General features: G+C 46.9%; 1 protein-coding gene across 1 annotated transcript in view; it reads left to right on the forward strand.

The window, feature by feature from the left end:
* Window positions 1-23,403, forward strand: part of SCAP (SREBF chaperone) — a 43,221-nt gene that overhangs the window by 5,033 nt on the left and 14,785 nt on the right. Inside the window, exons 2-11 of the mRNA XM_087712354.1 lie at window positions 4,113-4,313; window positions 4,473-4,602; window positions 6,084-6,241; window positions 10,655-10,875; window positions 11,827-11,932; window positions 16,591-16,763; window positions 17,804-17,930; window positions 20,070-20,182; window positions 21,241-21,335; window positions 22,305-22,403. Coding sequence (XP_087568480.1) covers window positions 4,192-4,313; window positions 4,473-4,602; window positions 6,084-6,241; window positions 10,655-10,875; window positions 11,827-11,932; window positions 16,591-16,763; window positions 17,804-17,930; window positions 20,070-20,182; window positions 21,241-21,335; window positions 22,305-22,403 — 1,344 coding nt within the window. The 5' untranslated portion in view covers window positions 4,113-4,191. The remainder of the gene's footprint in view (window positions 1-4,112; window positions 4,314-4,472; window positions 4,603-6,083; window positions 6,242-10,654; window positions 10,876-11,826; window positions 11,933-16,590; window positions 16,764-17,803; window positions 17,931-20,069; window positions 20,183-21,240; window positions 21,336-22,304; window positions 22,404-23,403) is intronic.

The following is a 23,403-nucleotide window of genomic DNA, read 5'->3' on the forward strand; positions in this document are numbered from 1 at the left end:
TTTCCTGGAGTACCAAGGACCCCCACCCCAATCCTTCCTCCTCCTCCTCCTCCTCCTCCTCCTCCTCCTCCTCTTCTTAGACCCTCCCTCCCATACTGATGATGTCCCCTAGTGGGGTCATGAGAGGTCTGCAAGAAAACCATCCATTTCGTGGAGTACCAAGCACCCCCACCCCATTCCTTCCTTCCTTCCTTCCTTCCTTCCTTCCTTCCTTCCTTCCTTCCTTCCTTCCTTCCTTCCTTCCTTCCTTCCTTCCTTCCTTCCTTCCTTCCTCCTCCTCCTCCTCCTCTTCCTCCTCCTCTTCCTCCTCCCCACCAACCCCACACCCTCCTCGCACTGATGACATTCCCAAGTGGGGTCAGGAGACATCTGCAAGAAAACCATCCATTTCCTGGAGTACCAAGGACCCCCACCCCATTCCTTCCTCCCTCCTCCTCCTCCTCCTCCTCCTCCTCCTCCTCCTCCTCCTCCTCCTCCTCCTCCTCCTCCTCCTCCTCCTCCTCCTCCTCCTCCTCCTCCTCCTCCTCCTCTTAGACCCTCCCTCCCATCACTGATGATGTCCCCTAGTGGGGTCACGAGACGTCTGCAAGAAGACCACCCAGCTCCGAAGAGACCCCCAGGACCCTCCACGCCAGTGGTTACCTCAATATGTGCCGGTGACTTTATCATAAGGAAGAAATGTGTGGTTCGATGCAGAGTATGTGTGTTGCATTTAATAATTCATAACGCAAGAATAAAATAAATGCAGGTAACTCAATTACTCGGGCCTTTTGAAATGTAAGGAGAAGCTACACCTTCTTCTGTATTTCCAATTAAAAAAACAAAAAAAACGGTGTGTGTGTGTGTGTCCCAGCGTTAAAAGGGGTGGGGGGCGTGGTTTGATGCAAAGTGTTATGCAAATGTATGCAAATGATCCAATGTGTGTTTCCAAAACCGCTCCTTGTCGGGGTGAGAATCCCGCATTCCTTTTTTCTTTTTAAAAAACTCCAGTGTGTGTCGGTGTGTGTTTGTGCTTGCCTTTCCCATGGGAAGGGTTGCGTAGCATCAGCGTTGTGATATTTTAAGAATCGGGGAATTCCCAGTTGTGGTTGCGGCTTGTCCCGCGGGGAGAAAGGCCAGGATCGGAACGGCAACGCCTCTTTCTCTTGAGGGGAACTTCTTTTATTTTTTCTTTCATCACGGACAGTCCTCCACTTACGACCCCCGTGCCCGTCGCTGGGGTTGTTCAGGGAGTTTGGCCCTCATTTGCGACTGTTCCGTCCGCCGTTGTTGAGAGAATCGTGCCATTGTGCTCGTCAGGAGGGGATCACGTCACACACACACACGTACCCCCAGGATACTGCGACTGTCGTAAATACGAGTTGGCTAAGCTGCTGGATTTTGGGTCCCGTGACTGAGGGGACCATGCGACGGTCATAATGGGAAAATTGGTGCTTTGGTCACAGTGCCATTGTAAGGATCAAACGGTCGCTAAACAGACTGGGGTGTGGAGATGAACAGTCCTCAACTTATGATGACTTAGAGTCACTGACTCCCTCCCCCCCTCCTGTTCCCCATTCATGTATTCCCCTTTCTCTCCTTTTACTCCTCCTTTCCTTCCTTCCTTTCTCTCCCTCCTTTTGCTTTCTTCCTTCCATCCATCCATTCTTTCCTTCCTTCCTTCCCTTCATCTCCCTCCATTTCTTCTCCCTCCCCCTCTCCCTTCCTGCCTCCCTCCCTCCATTTGTTTCTTTCCTCCCTCCTTCTCTCCTTTCCCTCCCTTCCGTTCTTTCCTCCTCTCCCCCTCCTTCATTTCTTCTCTCCCTCGTCCCTACCTCCTTTCTCTTTTTCTTCCTCTTCTCCTTCCTCCCTCCTTCTTCCCTCCCTCTCTCCTTCCTCCCTTTCTCCCTTCCATCCTCCCTCCCACTTTCCCTTCCATCCTTCCTTCCCTCCCTCTCTCTTTCCCCCCATTCATGTATTCCCCTTTCTCTCCCTTTACTCCTCCTTTCCTTCCTTCCTTTCTTTCTCTCCCTCCTTTGGTTTCTTCCATCCATCCATCCATTCTTTCCTTCCTTCCTTCCCTTCATCTCCCTCCATTTCTTCTCCCTCCCCCTCTCCCTTCCTGCCTCCCTCCCTCCATTTGTTTCTTTCCTCCCTCCTTCTCTCCTTTCCCTCCCTTCCGTTCTTTCCTCCTCTCCCCCTCCTTCATTTCTTCTCTCCCTCGTCCCTACCTCCTTTCTCTTTTTCTTCCTCTTCTCCTTCCTCCCTCCTTCTTCCCTCCCTCTCTCCTTCCTCCCTTTCTCCCTTCCATCCTCCCTCCCACTTTCCCTTCCATCCTTCCTTCCCTCCCTCTCTCTTTCCCCCCATTCATGTATTCCCCTTTCTCTCCCTTTACTCCTCCTTTCCTTCCTTCCTTTCTTTCTCTCCCTCCTTTGGTTTCTTCCATCCATCCATCCATTCTTTCCTTCCTTCCTTCCCTTCATCTCCCTCCATTTCTTCTCCCTCCCCCTCTCCCTTCCTGCCTCCCTCCCTCCATTTGTTTCTTTCCTCCCTCCTTCTCTCCTTTCCCTCCCTTCCCTTCTTTCCTCCTCTCCCCCTCCTTCATTTCTTCTCTCCCTCGTCCCTACCTCCTTTCTCTTTTTCTTCCTCTTTTCCTTCCTTCCTCCCTCCTTCTTCCCTCCCTCTCTCCTTTCTCCCTTCCATCCTCCTTCCCACTCTCCCTTCCATCCTTCCTTCCTTCCCTCCCTCCCTTCCTCTTTTCCCCCATTCATGTATTCCCCTTTCTCTCCCTTTACTCCTCCTTTCCTCCCTTCCTTTCTCTCCCTCCTTTTGCTTTCTTCCATCCATCCATCCATTCTTTCTTTCCTTCCTTCCCTCCCTCTCCCTCCATTTCTTCTCCCTCCCCCTCTCCCTTCCTGCCTCCCTCCCTCCTTGTTTCTTTCCTCCCTCCTTCTCTCCTTTCCCTCCCCTTTTTTCCTCCCCTCCACCTCCTTCATTCCTTCTCTCCCCCGTCCCTACCTCCTTTCTCTTTTCCTTCCTTCCTCCCTCCTTCCTCCCTCCCTCCTTCCTCCATCTCTCCCTTCCATCCTCTCTCCCCCTCTCCCTTCCATCCTTCCTTCCCTCCCTTCCTCTTTTCCTCCCTCCCTCCCTCCTTCCCTCCCTCCCTCCTCCCTCTCTCCCTTCCCCTCTCCCATCCATCGATCCATTTAACAACCTTGGCCACATCAGGATGAGTGAGTGGAATTCCCAGAATTCCCCAGCCGGCAGCCTTGAGCAACACGGGAGCGGAGGAAAGCCAAGGAAAGAGTTAGAAACCCCCGTGGGGATTTCATCTGAACTTCGATAAGATCAGGAAGCTTTTTGTACAGTTGTTGTGCTCTAATGATGACACAGTGTGTGGGTAACGTTGTCAAGTAGGCAACGGTTGGCATTTCGTTGGGAGCCTTGCTTGGAAGGATTTATCATCGAATTAACTGCATTTGAGTGGCAAGGCACAGCGAAGAGGAAAGGAAAGGGAAAAAAACCCAAAGAGAAATAAAGGGAAGGAAAGAGGAGAAGGAAAGGAGAATGGAAAGGAGAAAGAGAAAGAGAAGGAATGAAAAAAAGAAAAGGGAAGGAAACAAAGAAGAGAAGGAAAGAGGAGAAAGGAAGGAAAGAGGAGAAAGGAAAAAAGAATGGGAAATAGCAAAAGGAGGAAAGGACAGGAAAGAAGAAAGGAAGGGGAGGGAATCAGAGGGAAGGGAAGAAAGAAAAGGGAAGGAAAGGAAGATAAACGAATGAGAAAGGAAAGGGAAAAGGGGAAAGGAAAAAGAAAGGGGAAAAAAGGGAAGGAAGAGAAGATTAAAGGAGAGAGGGAAAAAAGAAGGAAAGGAAAAGGAGCATAGGAGAAGGGCAAGTAAGGAAGATACATAATAGATACCTGTTTTTCAGCCCCGTTACAACTCCAGGCGGTCGCAAAACCAAACGGTCGTAACTCGAGGACTACCCCGCCCCCTTTTCTCTGGGAGGTGAATTCTGTTGTAAGTGCTCTGGCATAATCCGAGGCCCCGGTCCAGCTTTGAATGACTTTTTTAAACGGGCCCCCGACACTCCTTTCCACTTCCGCCACTTTACCCTTCTTGCTTCTCCACAAGGCGTTTCGCACTCGGGGCCGGTGCTGACACTCTGCGGGCGCTCATCGGGATGGCAGCGAGCTGACCCAGACCCCCGAGAATGACCTGGACTGAGGCCCTCCGTGAGAAGATCTCCGGGGCCTTCTACAACCACGGCTTACGCTGTGCCTCCTGCCCGATACCCATCATCCTCTTCACGGGCCTCTGCGTCCTGGCCTGCTGGTAAGATCTCTGCTCCTGCGAGGACTGGGGGATTCTGGGAGTTGGAGTCCTCCCCTCTTAAAGCATGGTGTCTGGGGGATTCTGGGAGTGGTGAGGGATTGCCTTTTTTGAAACTCGGACCGGCCTCTGGAGTAAATTCTGAATTTCTCTGCTTTCAAGTTACCCGTTGCTGAAGCTCCCACTTCCGGGCACGGGGCCGGTAGAGTACACGACGCCAGTGAAGGACTACGGCCAGCCACCCCCCTTCCCAGCCCAGCAACAAGGAGAACCGAGCGAGCGCCCCGACTGGGTAAGGACGGCCCCCGACCCCTTTTGAATCGACATTCGATATCGTGACTGAACTGAGGACCTCTGAACTGGGCAGTTTCCCCACAGGGCGTTTTGGGACTGAATTAGGTAACGTCATCAGTGCTGGAAGGGAAGGAGTTTTGCTTTCTGTTTATAGACCATTCCTTCCAGCACTGAAGATGTTCTCTAGTTGGGTCATGAAATGTCTGCAAGGAAACCACCAAGCATAGAGAGCACCAAGGACACCCCGCCCCCCATCCTTCCTTCTCCTGTTCCTGCTCCTCCCGCTCGTCTTTCTCCTTCTCCTCCTCTTTCTCTTTCTCCTTTCTTCCCCTGCTCCTTTCTCCTCCTCCTTCTCTTCCTGCTCCTCCTGCTGCTCCTCCTCCTGCTTCTCCTCCTCCTCTTTCTCTGCCTCTTTCCTCTTGCTCCTCTTTCTCCTCCTGCTCCCCTTTCTACTTCTCCTCTTTCTCTATCTCCTCCTACTCCTTTCTCCTCCTCTTCCTCCTCTTCCTGCTCCTCCTCCTGCTCCTCTTCTTTCTCCTTCTCCTGCTCCTCTTTCGCTTTCTCCTCCTCTTTTTCCTCCTGCTCCTTTCTCCTGCTCCTTCTCCTCTTCCTCCTCCTCTTCCTGCTCCTTCTCCTCCTGCTCCTTTCTCCTCCTCCTTCCTCTTACTCCTCTTTCTCCTCCTGCTCCTCTTTCTCTTTCTCCTTCTCCCCCTCTTTCTCTTTCTCTTCCTGCTCCTTTCTCCTCTTCCTCCTCTTCCTGCTCCTCCTCCTGCTCTTCCTTCTCCTGCTCCTCCTTCTCCTTTCCCTCCTTCTCGTCCTCCTCTTTCTCCTCCTGCTCCTTTCTCCTCCTTCTCCTCCTCTGCCTGCTCCTTCTCCTCCTCCTGCTTCTCCTCCTCCTTCTTTCTCCTCCTCCTTCCTCTTGCTCCTCTTTCTCCTCCTGCTTCTCTTTCTCCTTCTCCTCCTCTTCCTGCTCCTCCTCCTGCTCTTTCTCCTCCTGCTCCTTTCTCCTCCTCATTCTCCTCCTCTGCCTGCTCCTTCTCGTCCTCCTTCTTTCTCCTCCTCCTTCTTTCTCCTCCTCCTTCTTCTTGCTCTTCTTTCTCCTCCTGCTTCTCTTTCTCCTCTTCCTCCTCTTCCTGCTCCTCCTCCTGCTCCTTCCCCTGCTCCTCCTTCTCCTGCTCCTCCTTCCCCTCCTTCTCCTCCTCCTCTTTCTCCTCCTGCCCCTTTCTCCTCCTCCTTTTCCTTTTCCTTCTCCTCCTCTTTCTCCTCTTTCTCCTCTTGCTCCTCTTTCTCCTCCTCCTCCTTTTTTACAGAGATGCAGTTTATAACCTTGCAAATTCTAAGGCCATCCCTTTAGCATAAAATAGAAGGAGCTCATCTGGGTGTTTCTTCTCCCGGGCCTACCTTGCAAGGCTGACCATACCCCCGCCACCCTTGCTCCCCCTCCCCCTATTAGTACCTGTGGGTCTTCCTCTCCTCTAGTATTCCGGAGCCCCCGTGGCCTACATCCAACAGGTCCTGGTGAAGGCCACCGTTTCTCCGTGGCCGAAGAGCTTCCTGGCCGTCGACGTCTTTCGCTCTCCCCTCGCCCAGGTCTTCCAGCTGGTGGAGGAAATCAGGAACCACGCTTTGCGCGACGGGTAGGTCGTAAAACAGGACACCGTTTCTTTGCCGGCTGTCATCACACGCACACACAGGGCACAGTTTTGCATGTAGTCCTCGGCTTAACGACCGCAGTCAGCCCCCGCGCCCCCCCCGCTTCCATTGCTCAGTGAGACAGTTGTTGAAGTGAGATGTGCCCCATTTTGTGACCTCTCTTACCACTGTCGTTAAGCGGATCACTGCTTAAGGTATCCACCTGGCCGTTAAGCGAATTGGGCTTCCCCATCTGACTTTGGGGTTTGGGTTGACACCTGGGATGGGCCCACCGTCATAAATGCGAGTTGGTGGGCAAGCATCCCAAATTTCGATCGTATGACAGTGGGGACCCCGTGACTGTCAAGGTGGTGAGCCGAGGTGGCGCAGTGGTTAGAGTGCAGTACTGCAGCCACTTCAGCTGACTGTTATCTGCAGTTCAGCGGTTCAAATCTCACCGGCTCAAGGTTGACTCAGCCTTCCATCCTTCCGAGGTGGGTAAAATGAGGACCCGGATTGTTGGGGGCGATATGCTGACTCTCTGTAAACCGCTTAGAGAGGGCTGGAAGCCCTAGGAAGCGGTATATAAGTCTAACTATTGCTGTTGCTAACTATTGTCACAAGTGTGAAAAAAGGGACCTGAGCCGGGTTTTTTCACTGCCATTCTAACTTCGGTCACTAAACAAATGGTTTTCTTGGTCACATCCCGCTGCTCGGAGCCTCTGATAACCCTCGGAGAGACGGTCAGCCCATCAGAACAGAGCAGGAAGGGACCTTAGAGGTCATCCAGCCCAGCCCCCCTTGCTGAGCCAGAGACCCTTTACAGAATGACAGGCTTGGACGGGGCCTCGTGGCAAGTTCATTGGTGAATTGTGAATTCACTGCCAGGAAGCTTCTCCTTAAAATTCCAGGCTGCTCCTCTCCTTCATTTGTTCCCATCCGTTGTTTCTTCTGCCTTCAGAGGCCTTGGAGAATAATTCGACCCCTCTTCTTCTCTGGGGCAGCCCCATAAATATTGGACTCCTCCTATCCCGTTTCCCCCCCAGTTCTTCTTCTTTCTACACTGGCCAGCCTCAAAACCCTGCAACCCTTCTCCCTATTATTTTAGTCTCCAGGCCTTTAGGCCAGTGTTTCTCAACCTTGGCAACTTGAAGACGTCTGGACTTCAACTCCCAGAATTCCCCAGCCAGCGAATGCTGGCTGGGGAATTCTGGGAATTGAAGTCCAGACCTCTTCAAGTTGCCAAGGTTGAGAAACACTGCTTTAGGCATTAATCAGCTGCTCTTCTCTGGACTTTTTCCAAAGTCTCAACAACTTTTTCTTTTTTCTTTTTGTAACATGGGGAACCAACACCGGAGGCCATCCTTGGCCGCTGCAAAGCCCCAAAGGCAGCCTTGACCCATCACTCACGTCACGCCACGTGTTCGGTTTCCCATAAGACACGCCAGGCTCCCTGTCTGTTCAGGGACACGTCCTTGGCATTTCCTTGGAGTGCGCATAGAAGAGATCGCCCACGGCTTTCTAATTTTCCCTCTTTTAATTTTAATTTTCCTGTTATCACAGCCCTGAGTTTTTTCCAGTTGCTCTTCGCTTCTTTTATTTCATTCTATTTTTTTATTTTTTTTTATTGTTTTATTGTATTTTTATGATGTTATTAGTATATTTTGTTGTTATTTATTATATTGTGTTTATTTCATTTCATTTTTATTTACTTTTTATTACTTTATTGTATTGTGTTATGTATTATACTGTATTTTATTTTAATTTACTTTTATTTTTTTATTTTATGTATGTCATATTTATTATTTATTGTATTTTATTGATTTTAATTTAATTTTATTATTGTATTATTTTTTATTGGATTGTGATTTATTTTTTCATTTCATTTGTTTTGTTTTATTATTGTGTTGTATGTTTTATTGTTTATTTTGTTGTAATATTGTAATGCATTTGTTTTATTTATTTTATTTTATTATTTTAATACAATACAATAGCAGAGTTGGAAGGGACCTTGGAGGTCTTCTAGTCCAACCCCCTGCCTAGGCAGGAAACCCTACATCATTTCAGACATCTATCCAACGACTTCCAGTGTTGGGGCATTCACAACTTCTGGAGGCAATTTCTGTTCCGCTGATTAATTGTTCTCACTGTCGGGAAATTTCTCCTCAGTTCTAAGTTGCTTCTCTCCTTGATTAGTTTCCACCCATTGCTTCTTGTTCTGCCCTCAGGTGCCTTGGAGAATAGTTTGACTCCCTCTTCTTTGTGGCAACCCCAGAGATATTGGAAGGCTGCTATCATGTCTCCCCTGGTCCTTCTTTTCATTAAACTAGACCTACCCAGTTCCTGCAACCGTTCTTCATATGTTTTAGCCTCCAGTCCCCTAATCCTCTTTGCTGCTCTTCTCTGCACTCTTTCTAGAGTCTCCACATCTTTTCTACATCGTGGCGACCAAAACTGAATGCCGGATTCCAAGTGTGGCCTTACCAAGGCATTATAAAGTAGTATTAACCCTTCACGTGATCTTGATTCTATCCCTCTGTTGATGCAGCCTAGAACTGTGTTGGCTTTTTTAGAAGCTGCTGCACACGGCTGACTCATATTTAAATGCTTCTCCACTAGGACTCCAAGATCCCCCTCACAGCTACTCCTATTGAGCAAGGTACCACCTATACTGTACCTGTGCATTTCGTTTTTGTTGCCTATATGTAGAACCTTCCTCTTTTCACCATTGAATTTCATTTTATTAGATATTGCCCAATGTTCAAGTTTGTCAAGATCCTTCTGTATCTTAAGCCTGTCTTCTGGAGTGTTGGCTATTCCTGCCATCTTGGTGTCATCTGCAAATTTGATGAGTTCCCCATTTATCCCCTCATCCAAATCATTGATGAAGATGTTGAAGAGTCCTGGGCCTAAAACAGAGCCTTGGAGTCCCCCGCTACATACTTCCCTCCATGAAGATGCAGTTCCATTGAGGACTACACGTTGAGTGCGGTTGGTCAGCCAGTTACGAATCCATCTGGTGGTGATGCTGTCCAACCCACATTTTTCTACTTTATCTAGTAGTAGGTTATGGTCTACTTTATCAAATGCCTTACTGAAGTCCAAGTAAATTATATTGGTGGCATTCCTCTGGTCCACTAATTTTGTCACCTTGTCAAAGAACACAATAAGATTAGTCTGGCATGGTCTGTTTTTAACAAACCCATGTTGGCTTTTGGCTATTACTTTGATTACTTCTAGGTGTTCGGTAATTCGTTGCTTGATTATCTTTTCCAGGATCTTCCCTGGTATTGAGGTCAGGCTGATAGGTCTATAATTTCCTGGATCTATTTTTTTTTTACCTTTTTTGAAGATGGGAACCACATCAGCTCTTTTCCAGTCCTCTGGCAGTTCCCCGGGGCTCCAGGATCTCTGAAAGATAAAAGTTCAGTGGTTCTGAGATCTCGCCTGCCAGTTCCTTCAGAACCCTGGGGTGTAATCCATCCGGTCCTGATGATTTTAATTCAGAAGAAACATAAACTATGAAATGCAAAAACGCAACAAAATAACCATTTTTCACACAGCTGTCGTGGTATCCCCATAATCAGGTGATCCAGATCCAGATGCTTGGCAACTGATTTGTATTAATGACGGTCGCAGTGTCCGGGGGTGACACGATCCCCTTTTGTAACAAGCAAAGTCAACAGGGAAAAGCCAGAGTCGTTTAACAACTGTGTTGCTAAATTAATCTCTGGAGGGATTGACTTAACAACCATGGCAAGAAAGGTCGTAAAAATGGGACAATGTCTCACTTAACAACATAAATTTTAGGCTGCATGGTGGGTTCATATATCGAAGATTTTGTAGTCACAGGAAACCTCAAGTTTTTAGCATTTATATAATAATATACAACAGTCACTTCTATAACCACGAAACCCTATAATCGGTAGAACACATTTTTCCCCCCTCACCTCAAGCATAAAGCCCAGACGTTGTTTCCACATAGAGAAAAAATTAATTGTATTATTTCCTTTAATCAAAGCAATCAATTTAGCCATCACTCCATCAAGTTGTGGGAATCAAAGCCCCCTTCCATTTTTGTGGTGGTTGCTTATAGTTTAATGACCCCGTAATCCCTTGGGGGACGGAGTTGGAGCAACTGAATGGAGCGGAGTGTTTAGTGGCCAGATGCCCTTCCTGTTGCCAATGCGGAGTTATGTCCAGCAGATAACATTTCTCATTGTGGCCAGAGAGAGAAATATCAGCCTTCGTCTAGGATCGAACTCACAGCCTCCTGATTTTGAGCTCCACCTCTAGGCCACCATACCGCTCCATCCTTCCGTGTTTGTGTGTAGCGTATTCTTGCTGTCGACAGCGATAACAAAATCCTTGCTCTGTTGACATTGGCGCCTTCTCCCTTCTTCTCTTTTGCCACCAAGTTCCCAGATTAAAAGTTTGGACGACATCTGCCTTCAAGTGACGGATCTCTTGCCCAGCTTGAAGAAACTTCGGGGGCTTCTGCCGGAACATGGTTGCCTCCTCCTTTCCCCAGCAAACTTCTGGCAGAACGACCAGGAACATTTTGGCGCCGACCCCGATATTATTAAAACCATCCACCAGCACGAACCCAAAACTCTGCAGACGTCGGCCACACCGAAGGGTACGGGTGGAGCCCCTGAACCAGAAGGATGTGAGCGGCCATCGTGGCTCCGCTCCAGGATTGCTGAGGATGCTGGGAGTCCAAGTCCTCCCTTGAGAAGAGAAGGGGAAGTGGGGGCTGGTCACCTTGTGGGGTCTTCAGCCAAGGCTGCGTTGAGGTGTTGAAAGACTGGTAGATCTGTGATTCCCAATCTTGCCAACATTAAGATGGGTGGACTTCAACTCCCAGAATTCCTCAGCCACCTATAGGGAGGAAGGAGGGAGGGAGGGAGAGACAGGAAGAAAGGAGGGAAGGGAAGAGGAGAAAGAAAGGGAGGGAGGGAAGGAGAGAAGGAAAGAGAGGGAGGGAGAAAGGAAATAATTAAAGAAGATTAGAAGGAAGAGAAGAAATGGTGGAAATGGATAGAAGAGGGAAAGAGGAAAGAGGAAGAGAAGAAAGGGAGGGAAGAAAGAACAAGAGGAAGGGAAGAACGTAAAGGAAAGAATGAAGAAGAAAAAGGAGAACTGAAGAAGGAAGAGAGGATAAGGGAAGAGGGAGGGAAGGAAGAGGAGAAGAAAGGAAAAGAGCCATTCTGCCTGAGGAATTCTGGGAGCTGAAGTCCACAAGTCTTGCCAAATTTGGAGGTCCTTGCAGAAATTCCAGTCAATGTCAGGAGCGACCAGTTCTTCTCAACCTTCGCTACTTCATGTTCAATGGACCTCAACACCCAGCATTCCCCCAACCAGCCAAGCCAGTTGAAATCCACCCATCTTAAATATGTAGAGGTTGAGAAACACTGGGATCCCACTGACTTAGGGATGTCAATGAGCGTGCACCAGGATCTCCCAAATTGAGTGGTTTTTCCAGATCCCCAATCGCGTCCTTCAAGATGGGTATTTGTACCCCCTTGTTCATCGCTTGGGGTAAGGTGTCCTTTCCACTCACCTCCTGTTCTTCTCCTGGTGTCTTCAGATCTCCTGTTTGGTGTCCCGGGAAAGTACAGTGGGGTGAGTCTCTACAACCGGAAGCGAGTGGTCATCTATGCTGTCACTTTGGGTCTTCGTCACTATGACGCCAGGTGAGTTGCTTTCCGAGATTGAAATACACTGGAGAAACTTTTGGGCAGCTGGGGTCTTCTTTGTGATGTTCTCTAGAGGTGCCTCCACCTCTCATGTGGCTTTCTGTTAAGATCCTTAAACTCCATATTTTGGAGAATTTGTCCCTGGATGGATCAGCAACAGCCACATCTAAGTTGGCCTTTACTCTAGCAATGCAACTGGTTTCTAGTTACGACTGCAATGAAGCCTGCCCATCATGGTTGTACCTTCTGACACAAAATGGGTAACTGTTATGACTTTATGACCATTTTTGCGGTGGTCGTTCAGTGAATCATTGCGGTTTTAAGCAAATCAGTGGTGTACTATGGCAAATTATAAGTACAGGTAGTCCTTGAGTTACAACTGTAATATTTTTAATATCTATCCATCTTCCTTCCTCTGTCCTTACCACTTTCTAGTATTCAAATGTTTTATTTTCATTTTTTCATTTTCATTTCATACAGTCACATATATACTGTGCATGATTGGGGCCATATAACATTGGGCAATAAACACAGCCATCCTTGTCAAAATTACTCCCCAAAATACAAAACCAATATACCACTTCAACCCTCCATACACCCTTTCTTTCTCCCCCCTCCAACTTTCCTTTCTCCCCTCCAACATTCCCCTCTCCTACTTCCCCTCCCCCTCTATCACTCCTTTCGCCCAATACACTCACTCCCTTCCATCTCACCCTCCTTCCGATCCTCTCTCCCACCCTCTCTACCCCTCCCTCTTCTTTCCCTCTGCTCCTCCCTTCGGTGTATTTCTACTATCTATCAATATATTCAGCTTCTTATTTTTACACTAAAATTAAAAAAAGCAACAGTGTACAAGTGCAATCATGTTACTTTAAAATCTGGCACATACTATATTTCCCCCCCTCCCCCCTATGACCCCACCTCCCTTCCCCCCTCCCGACTTCCCAGAGCCCATACACGGTATAGCTTTTTATCAAACACAGTCTAAAATGTATTAAAACCAAGAAAATTAAAAAATAATAATAATAAAGAAAAAAAAAGGGAAAAGAAAAAAGAAAGAGAAGAAAAAAAGTCAGTAAAATCTCTGCGTTGAACTCAGCTTCTTACCATTACACAAACTTTAAGCAGTTTACATTGTTCCTAATCTTAATTGTTTGATTACCTGCAGGATTTCCCCAGAAGTTATTTGTTGATTCAGCTTTTGCCTGTACTCTTCTCTAGCTAGCGGCCTTATCTCTTTATCTAAGTATCTGTCTGTTTCTAAACCCTTAATTTTGTCCCCTTTGTGCCTCCTTCCTCTATAACACAATTTGGATACATTTGCCAAGGTGGCGCAGTGGTTAAATGCAGCACTGCAGGCTACTGCTAGATCAGCAGGTCAGCGGTTCAAATCTCACCGGCTCAGGGTTGACTCAGCCTTCCATCCTTCCGAGGTGGGTAAAATGAGGACCCAGATTGTTGGGGGCAATATGCTGACTCTCTGTAAACCGCTTAGAGAGGCCTGAAAGGCCTATGAAGTGGTATATAAGTCTACTACTGCTATTCAAATTTTTCTTTTGGTATCCTCTTCCAACTCTTATCGTTTTTGCCCTTGTTTATGTCTATATATATATTTTTTATATTCATCAGTACTCCTCTCATATATGCTTTACTTACATCTCCTACAAATTCCGTGAATATACTCTTATTCATATTCAGAACAAAGTATTCAGATAGCAATTTTTTACAATCATTAATATACTTTTCATATCAAAATAAACTCCCATTCGACCTCCAAGACCTTCTTGCCTGCACTATCCTTCCCAATTCCATCCAGACTGGGTTATGATCCAAGATAACCCTCGCCGCAATCTTTGTCTTCTTCACCCTAGAAGATAAGTCATTAGTGATTTGTATAAAATTCAAAATTGTCTATCAAGTCTTTTTCCCCTTCTAGAATTAGGTCTAATGCGATATATCTTCCAAAGGGATCTGCTTCAGTTCACTCAGCCTTAATGTCTTTTTTTAAGTATACAACTATACCATTTTTCTTTTGCGTAGCAGAGGTCACAAAATATTGACCAAGTTCGAGGTTGAACAGATATTTTGGATCAGTTAATTTAATATGAATTTCTTGCAGACAAGTTATATCGTTCTTGAACTGTTTGAGATAGTAAAATATTTTCTTTCTCTTCTGTAAAGAGTTCAGACATAACTCCTTGATCAATGGCCGATGATTATTGAGGTTGTTGCAATCTGCCTTGTTTTCCCATTCGTCAGGTAATCGTACGGCTAGGTCCTTGTTCTCTGGTCCATTGCCCTTCCGGAAGGAGGAAATGGTGCTTTCTGTCTGGTAGTTGTGTGATTTGCTGTTTATCTTGTCCTTCTCGTAGTCTTTCTCCAGCTCCAGATGATTCAGGGTGTCCCACCTTCAGGGTCTTGTGATAGAAATCTCGGGCTTCCCATACAGAGTTGAGACGATATTTTTGCTTATCAAATGTAATTATAATACCAAATGGCACATCCCATCTATACTGTATCTGACGGTTTCTGAGTTCTTCCACTAGAAAAGCATAATCTCTCCTGGCTCTTAGCATTTGGGGTGGTATTTCTTTCAAGACAATCAAGTCCTGTCCGCCAATTTGTAGCCTGGTATTATAAGACTCTTGTAGTATCACATTTCTAGACTCTCTTGTAGTAAAACATATAATTACATCTCGAGGAAGTTGTCTCTGTTTTGCCGCCCAAGAGTTAATGCGATAAATTTTTTCGATCTGCCAGTCAAAGTTGATCCCCGGTCTTCCCACCAGACGATTATAGGCCTCTGAGAAAATCTGCTTCAAGTTCTCCTGTTCGTTTTCACGCAGCCCCCTAACTCTTAATGCAAGCTCCATCTGTTTGTAGTGTATCATAACAATTTGTTTTTCTGCGTTTTCAACTTTTTGTTGCACCACTTCAATTTTGGATGTCGAGTTAGTGTTGGCTTCATCAAGAACCTCTAGCTTATCTTCCATTCCAGCAACATATTCTGTCAATACAGTTACAAGTCCCACCATATCGTCCTTTGTTTTGGCAATCCTAGTATCAAGCTTATCATATAAGTCTGCATTAAGTTTCTTTATCTCCTCTCTAAATTCTCTAAGAGTCTCAAAAAAAAATTCTTTCGTTAGCAAATCTCCAGTAGGGGGCATAGAGGGTGAAAGCTGCAACTTTGTGTCAAGTGCGTGAGGTGTATTCCTAAAAGGACGTCTCCCCGACTTTGACTTTGATGCCATTATTTCTTTTCTTCAAACAATTATTCAACAATTATTCAAACTCTGCTGGCCCGTTGTGTAGCTTGCGAGAGAAGAAAGTATTAAGTCCCCCCTTTATTTGTTCTTAGAAGTTTTCAAAAGGGTTCAGAAAAGAGCATTGTAACAAAGCAAGTTTCAAAAGATTAGCATTGTAATGAAACAGTTCATATTCATCTCTGTTTAGAATGTCTCTATATTAACAAGGAGGCTTTTACAGCTTTTAAAAGTTGCTAAGAAAAAAAAATCTTGGTAGCTCTTCAGAGAAACAAAACTAATTAGTCAGAGAATGCTATCTGGCTGTTCCTTTGATCTTTCTCTCGGTCGGAGAGTTAAGAATGTGGCATCCGCCATTTTAGGAGCTTATTTTTTAGAAACCCGATGCACAAAGAAAGCTCTTTCTTTTTTTAAAAAATTAAAAAAAGGGGGGGGACAGATAAGGTTCTCGGGTACGGACTCTGCTTGTATTAATCTCAAATAGATATATCAAAAATTGTCCTAAGCGGGGGTTCCTTACTTTACGCCGTAGTGGTTACGGCAGAAGTTCCTGGCTCGGAGGTGTGATTCAGCCTTCGGTAGGCCCCCCCTTCCGTTCGCAGCAAAAAAAAAAAGCTGCAAACTTCAAAGAAAAGCTCTTGCCAGCTGGATCTCTCTCTCATCTTCTTTGCCTGAAGAATGAGTTTATCTACCAGGTATTTAGGCAGATAACGCAGCCAGGAACCCGGGGGCAGCTCATTAAGCTGCTGCCATCAGCAAGGTCCTGCCCCGAAAGCCCTGTCCTTACCACTTTCTATAGAGGGACGAAACTAGAGCATCGTGTCATATTGCATAACTGTCTGGTTTGGAAGCATTATTGCTTCTGGGAAGGAAGACGGTACAGAGAGTGGTGAGGAGAGCAGAAAAGTCTGGGACGCTACACCTCCTCTTCACGACCTGTTTCCCTTTTTACCTTTTGGGAGGGGGCTTCATGGTACAGATTCCACGAACATTCCAGATTCGGTCACAATTTTGCTCCATCTAGCATTAACTTTGTGAATGCTCACTTTCCCTTTTTCTGCTAGGTATTCAAAATGGACAAGGATTAATATTTATGTGTGGAGAGAGAGGGACAGGGAGGGATATGTATATAAATATGTATGGCTGTGGGTAGATACTTGTGTTTCCCCGAAAATAAGACCATGTCTGATATTAATTTTTGACCCATTAGATGCATTATGGCTTATTTTCTGGTTAGGTCTTATTTTTGAGGAAATACTACTAAAATGTGTCTGTCTGACAATTCCCACCTGGGGTGGGAAACAATCCTGGGGGAGTTCCTTTAAGCTCCCCCTCCCCCAGATGCCTTGTGGATGATGGGACCTCTTTTTTTGTGTGCTCCTGGGACAGGTTCCTCTCCAGCCTCCGCTCGCGGCTCAAGCTGCTCCACCCCAGCGCCAACAGTAGCCTTCGGGAAGACCAGATGGTCCATGTCCATTTCAAGGAAGAAATCGGTGTCGCCGAACTCATCCCTCTCGTTACCACCTACGTCATCCTCTTTGCTTACATCTACTTCTCCACCCGTAAGTTTGAGCGAATGAGTAAATGAGCTGCTTCACTTGTTCGGGACTGGCAGTCCTTGACTCACGACTGCAATTGAACCGCAGATTTTCCATCACTGAGTGAAACATGTTTCACCTCCTTTGACAATCTTTTTTCCTGCGTAGTTGTTAGCTAAAGCAAGCCATCAAACAACTTCGTGTACAGTTGGTCCTTGATTTACGACCACAGTGGAACAAATGAAATTTGTTCACTGAGTTTTGTCTCATTTTACGACCTTTCTTACCATGGTTGTTAACTGAATCCCTGTGTTAACTCCTAAAGTTGTCATGGTGAAGAAAGAGGAGGAGGAGTGCATTCCACGCATACTTTCGGATAGAGTTGGATCTCAGATTACCGCAGCAGACTTGGGAGGGTTGCACCTCATTGGGGAATGTGATTTATGACACAGACTGAGGGGAGGGGAGGAACGGGGGTAAAGTTCAGCTACAATTCAAATGAGGCTCAGATATGACTGCTAAAAGGTCTTGCCAAAATAAATGTTCCTAATGAATGACTAGGTTTCTTTTGAAGTTTGGCCTGAGACTCATGAATTAATTAGGGCATTCTTTGGAAACCTGACACCCTGGGGTGGTTCAATTAGCAAGATGGGCTTTAATCACTTAAATCCGGCTCCCCCATTGACTTGGCTTGTCACAATGTCGCAAAAGGGAATCAAGTGGGCGCTGGTCTCAATTCTGGTCATAAGTCGAGTACTTTCTCTCTAGGATAAAGCTAAAGCAATCCATCAAATGGCTTCCTGTACGGTTAGTCTTTGACTTACAGGCCTGTCAAACTGGTGGCCTGCGGGCCGGATGACTCACACACAGGCCACACCCATCCCGGCTCCTCAACGGGAAGAAACGTCACGATCCCCCTCAATGCATCACGTGATCCAGTTTAACACCTGTGGTCTACAGCTCCCGTTTCTTCCTCCCAGATCTGGAACGAAGTCCGCGCGGGTGCTGCCTCTTTCTCTTGTCTGTCTCACTCAAAAGACTAATGGGCCTTGCTTCCTCTTCAGGGAAGATCGACATGGTGAAATCCAAGTGGGGCCTGGCTTTGGCAGCTGTTGTGACAGTGCTCAGCTCCCTCCTGATGTCCGTCGGGCTGTGCACGTTGTTCGGCCTCACGCCGACGCTCAACGGAGGGTAAGTCGCCAAACGGGACTTACAGGCTGAACCGCGGCGAGCCAGAAACCATCAGCGGGTCCTCGGTTGAGCAATCTTTCTTCGGACAGAGTCCTGATGACCATCTTCTTAGTCCTTCAGCCCCATTGCGCCTTCTCGGAGCCAGACTCCAAGGAAGTTCCCCTTGCAGTTGAAATCTTGTCGGGTCCTTGGTGCTCCCTGAGCTTGCTTGTGTTCTTGTGGACTTTTTATGACCCTAGTAGGCAACATCATCAGTGCTAGAAGTTTTGCAAAGAGGAGAAAGAGGAGGGTCTAGGACTTTCAGGCTTCCACCCCTAGCCGCACCTCCAATCTCCTACCTCAGCTCATTTGCAACCAGATTTCCTCGCCCTTCGCCTCTGGCTCTTCGCGGACCCACCGTTTGCCCCGCGCCTTTAGCTGGATGGGATCCAAGCCATGTCTCTTCAGCGGATAGTTCTCCCTTTAGCTCAGGGGTGTCCAAACTTGGCAGCTTTAAGACTTGGGGACTTCAACTCCCAGAATTCCCCAGCCGGCTTGGGGAACTGCAAGGAGGCGGAGGGTTTGCTGAACGGGTGTAACAAAAACAGCCTCGTTTTAAACCTAGGAAAAGGAAAGAGATTGTTGTTGATTTCAGAAAAGGCATGAATACACCTCTGTATTAATGATTCACCTGTGGAGGTGGTTAGCAGCACCACATTTCTGAGTGTGCAGCTAAACCAGTAGGTTAGCTTGGTAGCTCACCGCGGCCAAGACACTGGTGAAGTGGGCACAGCAGCGCCTGGATTTTCTGCATTGCATGAGAAAATTACATCTTCCTCCTCCTGTCCTTACCACTTTCTCTAGAGGGACAATCGAGAGCATCCTGTCATATTGCATTACTGTCCGGTTTGGAAGCATTCCTGCTTGGGACAGGAAAGGCAGCGCAGAAAGTGGTGAGGACAGCAGAAAATACCATTGGCAATTTACTTCCTTCTATCCAGGATATAGCATATAAACCATGCTTGATTAGGATCCGTAGGATGGTCTGGGACGCTGCACATCCTCTTCACATCCTTCTTGTTATCCTCTGGATTGGGGTTTTATGGTGTCCATATTTTCGGAGTGTGGGGGGAATGATGGCCACTGACTAATTCACTTGTGTGCATCGCTCCTGGCCTCCTTTTCAAAGTCAGGCCTTCATGGTCATCTTCTGTGGCCAGCAAAGCTTTCCTGAAGGCCTCTGTAGCTGGTAACAGAGCTCTGTTATTGGTTGCAGAGACCTTCAGGAAGGCCTTGCTGGCTGCAGAAGAAATGGGACCACAGGGCAAGTTGGAATGTGGTTAACGGGGCCTGGCTGCAACTAGTAGTAGTTGGGCAGCTCCAGCCCCTCATCCCTACCCCAGCTTAATTTTTACCCGTGCACCCTGGAGTGGCTGGGGTCTTAATTCGAGCTTATTTTCGGGGTAGGACTCATATTAGGCGCATGTGTAAAAATCAGGCAAGGACTTACTTTTGGGATAGGTTGTATTTTCAGGGAAACATGCTCTCTCTCTTTCCCTCCTTCCCTCCCTCCCTCCCTGTCCCTCTCTCTACACACACACACGGAGGGAGGGAGGGAGGGAGAAAACATGTGTATGTATATGTATAGGTAGTTATACTTTCTTTTAGAGCCGTGGTGGCACAGTGGTTAGAAAGCAGTACTGCACATTACTTCTGCTGACTTCCAGCTGACTGCAATTTGGCAGTTCAAGTCTCACCAGCCTCAAGGTTGACTTGGCCTTCCATCCTTTCCGAGGTCGGTAAAATGACCCAAATTATTGGGGGCAATATGCTGACTCTGTAAACCGCTCATAGAGGGCTGGAAAGCACTGTGAAGTGGTCTATTGAAGTGGTTGCTATTGCTATTTGAGGTGGTGCAGAGAGTGGTGAGGACGGCAGAAAAAATTACTGGTAATTCAGGTCATAGCATATAAGCAATGTTTGAGCAGCATCTGCGGGATTGTCTGGGATGGTACGCATTCTCTTCACAACCTGTTTTCCTTGCCACCTTCTGGGCTTTGTGGTATATACACATATGTCAACGTCAAGTAATTCCTTTCTCCTCCCAGGTTGCTCCGAATTCAATGTTTGGTTCAGCTTCCGTTTCCCTTTTCCTTCTAGGGAGATTTTCCCGTACCTGGTGGTTGTGATCGGCATCGAGAACGTGCTGGTTCTCACCAAATCAGTCGTCTCCACACCAGTTGACCTGGAAGTGAAACTGCGCATCGCACAAGGTGTGTAAAAGAGTAACCTTTGGGGGGGGGGGGTGTCATCCCAGAAAAAAGCTGTTGAGATCTGGGCTGTGATAGGCTGGCTCTGCCGATCCTAGTTGGGAGAACCTGTTCCCTGGGATTCCTCAGGTCAACGCTGGTTGGGGGATTCTGGGAATTGAAGTCCAGACATTTTAGAGTTGCCAAGGTTGTTTTTTTAAAAAAAATTCCTTATTAGAGAAGAGGCGTTTTGATCTTTCTTAGATGCTGGATATCATTGAGTGGGCTTTTTTGTACATCTAGTCCTCGACTTAATGGCCACCATTGAACCCAAAATTTCCGCTGCTAAGCGAGATGGTCGTTCAGTGAGTTTTGCCCCCATTTCATGACCTTCCTTGCCCCAGTGCTCAGGGGGATCATGGCAGGGGTTAATTTATTCGCACACTTGTTAGCTGGATCTTGGTTCCCCACTGACGTCACTTGTCAGACGATCACAAAAGGGGATCACATAACCCCAGAACACCGTTGTCTTCTTTTAACAATCCCATCATCCTTTGAGGGGTGGAGTCTGGGCAACTGAATGGAGCTAGCGGAGTATTTTAATGGCCGGGTGCCCTTCCTGTCACCAGTGCGGAGTTTTGTTCAGCAAATATATATTCTCAGTGTACCCAGAGAGAGAAATAACTGCTTCTAACTAGGATCGAACCCACAGCCTCCTCATTGTGAGGCGACAGCTCCATCCCTAGGCCAGCGCACCACACCTTCTTCCCTGTGACCAACACTGTGACCGTCATAAATATGAAACTGTTTCCAAGCGTCTGAATTTTGATTACGTGACCATGGGGATGCTTCAATGGCTGTAAAGTGTGAAAAATGATCATGTCACTTTTTTCCGTGCCGTTATAACTTTGAACGGTCACAAAACAGACTGTTGCAAGTCGAGGACTACCTGTATTGTAAAAAGTTTCTAGTTTATTCTTGAAAAGAGCTCCTTCTGGTTAAATTACGTTCACATTCCCAGCTGGTGTAGCTGCTCCTGTTTGTTGGCTTCACTGGCCTTGTCCTCACCACTTTCATTCCAGGTTTGAGCAACGAGAGCTGGTCCATCATGAAGAACATGGGCACCGAGTTGGGGATCATCCTGATTGGCTATTTCACCTTTGTCCCGGCCATCCAGGTACTGGGATTGGCTTCTGGGGGTTTCTTCTGAAGTACAGATGATCCTTGGCTTACGACCATTTAGCGACCATTCCAAGTTCCAAACAAGCTTTCGAGGAGCACCTGTTACCTGTAAATAAATCTACGAAGCCTCATTCTCTTAATCCTGATAACACTCGACCGAACAGCTCAAACAGAGTTCATCAGCCCTGCATTCGGTCTCTCAAGGACGGATTCCACAGGGGTCTCCAACCTTGGGAATCTTATGATTTGTGGAGTTCAATGCCAAGAATTCCTCAGCCAGTCATACTTGGCATTGAAGTCCACAAGTCTTAAAGTTGCCAAGTTTAGAGACTCCCTCCTCTACCATCCTCGCCCAACTCATGGGAAAAGCCAATTTTCCAGAACTTTCCTTCAGGAAGACTCTGTCCTCTATTTATTATGGCTGGGTTGGTGGGGGTGTCTGTCTGTCTGTCTGTCTGTCTTTCTTTCTTTCTTTCTTTCTTTCTTTCTTTCTTTCTTTCTTTCTTTCTTTCTTCCTTTCTTTCTTTCCTCTTTCCTTTCTCTCTCTCTCTCTCTTTCCCCCCTCTCTCTCATTCCCCTTCTCTCTCTTTCTCTCATTCTCTTTCTCTCTCATTCCCTCCTTCTCTCTCCCTCTCTCTTCCGTCTCTCTTCCCTCTCTCCCTCTCTCTTCTCTCTCTTTCTCTCTCATTCTGGCTGTTCCGGCAGGCCTGGGGCTGTTGACCTTATTATGTAGGGTCCAGCCCCAATTTGAATGTATGCGTGTTGGAGAATTTTAATCTTTATTTTTATTTTATTTTGTCTGTTTTTTTCTTTTCTTGTTCTGTGTAAGCCGCCTGGAGTCCTCCGAGATTAGGCTACCTATAAATCTATTAAATTAAATTAAATTAAATTAATTCTCTCTCTCCCCCTCCCAAAAGAAAACCTTCTTGGTCTCATCTCCATCCCTCTCTCTCGTCCTTTCCAGGAATTCTGCCTTTTCGCTGTGGTGGGCCTGGTCTCCGACTTCTTCCTCCAGATGTTCTTCTTCACCACCGTCCTCTCCATCGATATCCGTCGGATGGAGGTAAAATCCCAAAAACTGGAAAGTCTTTGGAGTTTTTGGAGATCTCTTGAGGGCCCAAGAGGACATATCCGAGTGATATTAGGTCTTAGAGAAGGATCTTGGAGTCCTAGTGGACAACCATTTAAATAGGAGCCAGCTGTGTGCAGCAGCTGCCAAAAAAGCCAACACAGTTCTAGGCTGCATCAACAGAGGGATAGAATCAAGATCACGTGAAGGGTTAATACCACTTTATAAGGCCTTGGTAAGGCCACACTTGGAATACGGCATCCAGTTTTGGTCACCACTATGTAGAAAAGATGTGGAGACTCTAGAAAGAGTGCAGAGAAGAGCAAGAAAGAGGATTAGGGGACTGGAGGCTAAAACATATGAAAAACGGTTGCAGGAACTGGGTAGGTCTAGTTTAATAGAAAGAAGGACTAGGGGGGGCATCTTCCAATAAGAGGGGTTCCTCTTATTGTCCAAAGCACCGGAAGGCAAGGCAAGAAGCAATGGAGGAAACTTATTACGATCCAACCTAGAATTAAGGATAAGTTTCCTAACGGGGAAGATAATTGACCAGTGGAACTGCTTGCCACCAGAAGTTGTGGTTGCTCCATCAATGGAGGCTTTTAAGAGGAGACTGGACAGCCAGTTGTCTGAAAATGGTGTAGGGTCTCCTGCTTGAGCAGGGCGTTAGACTAGAAGACCTCCAAGGTCCCTTCCAGTTCTTATTCTGTAAGCATCTTCTGATTGAGCCGTTGTTGGACTGGATGATCTCCAAGATCCCAATCCTTAGATTCTGTGATTTTTTAATAGTCTCCTGTTTGAGCAGAGCACTGGACTAGAAGACCTCCAAGGTCCCTTCCAACTCTAATTCTGTAAGAGTCTCCTGCTCGAGCAGGGGGTTGGACTAGAAGACCTCAAAGTTCCCTTCAAACTTTGTTCTTTGATAATTCTGTAAAAGTCCACTTCTTGACCAAGGGGTTGGACTACGCGACCTGCAAGGGTCCCCTTCCAACTT

The sequence above is a fragment of the Thamnophis sirtalis genome, unplaced genomic scaffold, assembly GCF_051295495.1.
Source record: "Thamnophis sirtalis isolate CommonGarterSnake01/CBP01778 unplaced genomic scaffold, rThaSir2_p1.2 scaffold_4, whole genome shotgun sequence".
NCBI lineage: Eukaryota > Metazoa > Chordata > Lepidosauria > Squamata > Natricidae > Thamnophis > Thamnophis sirtalis.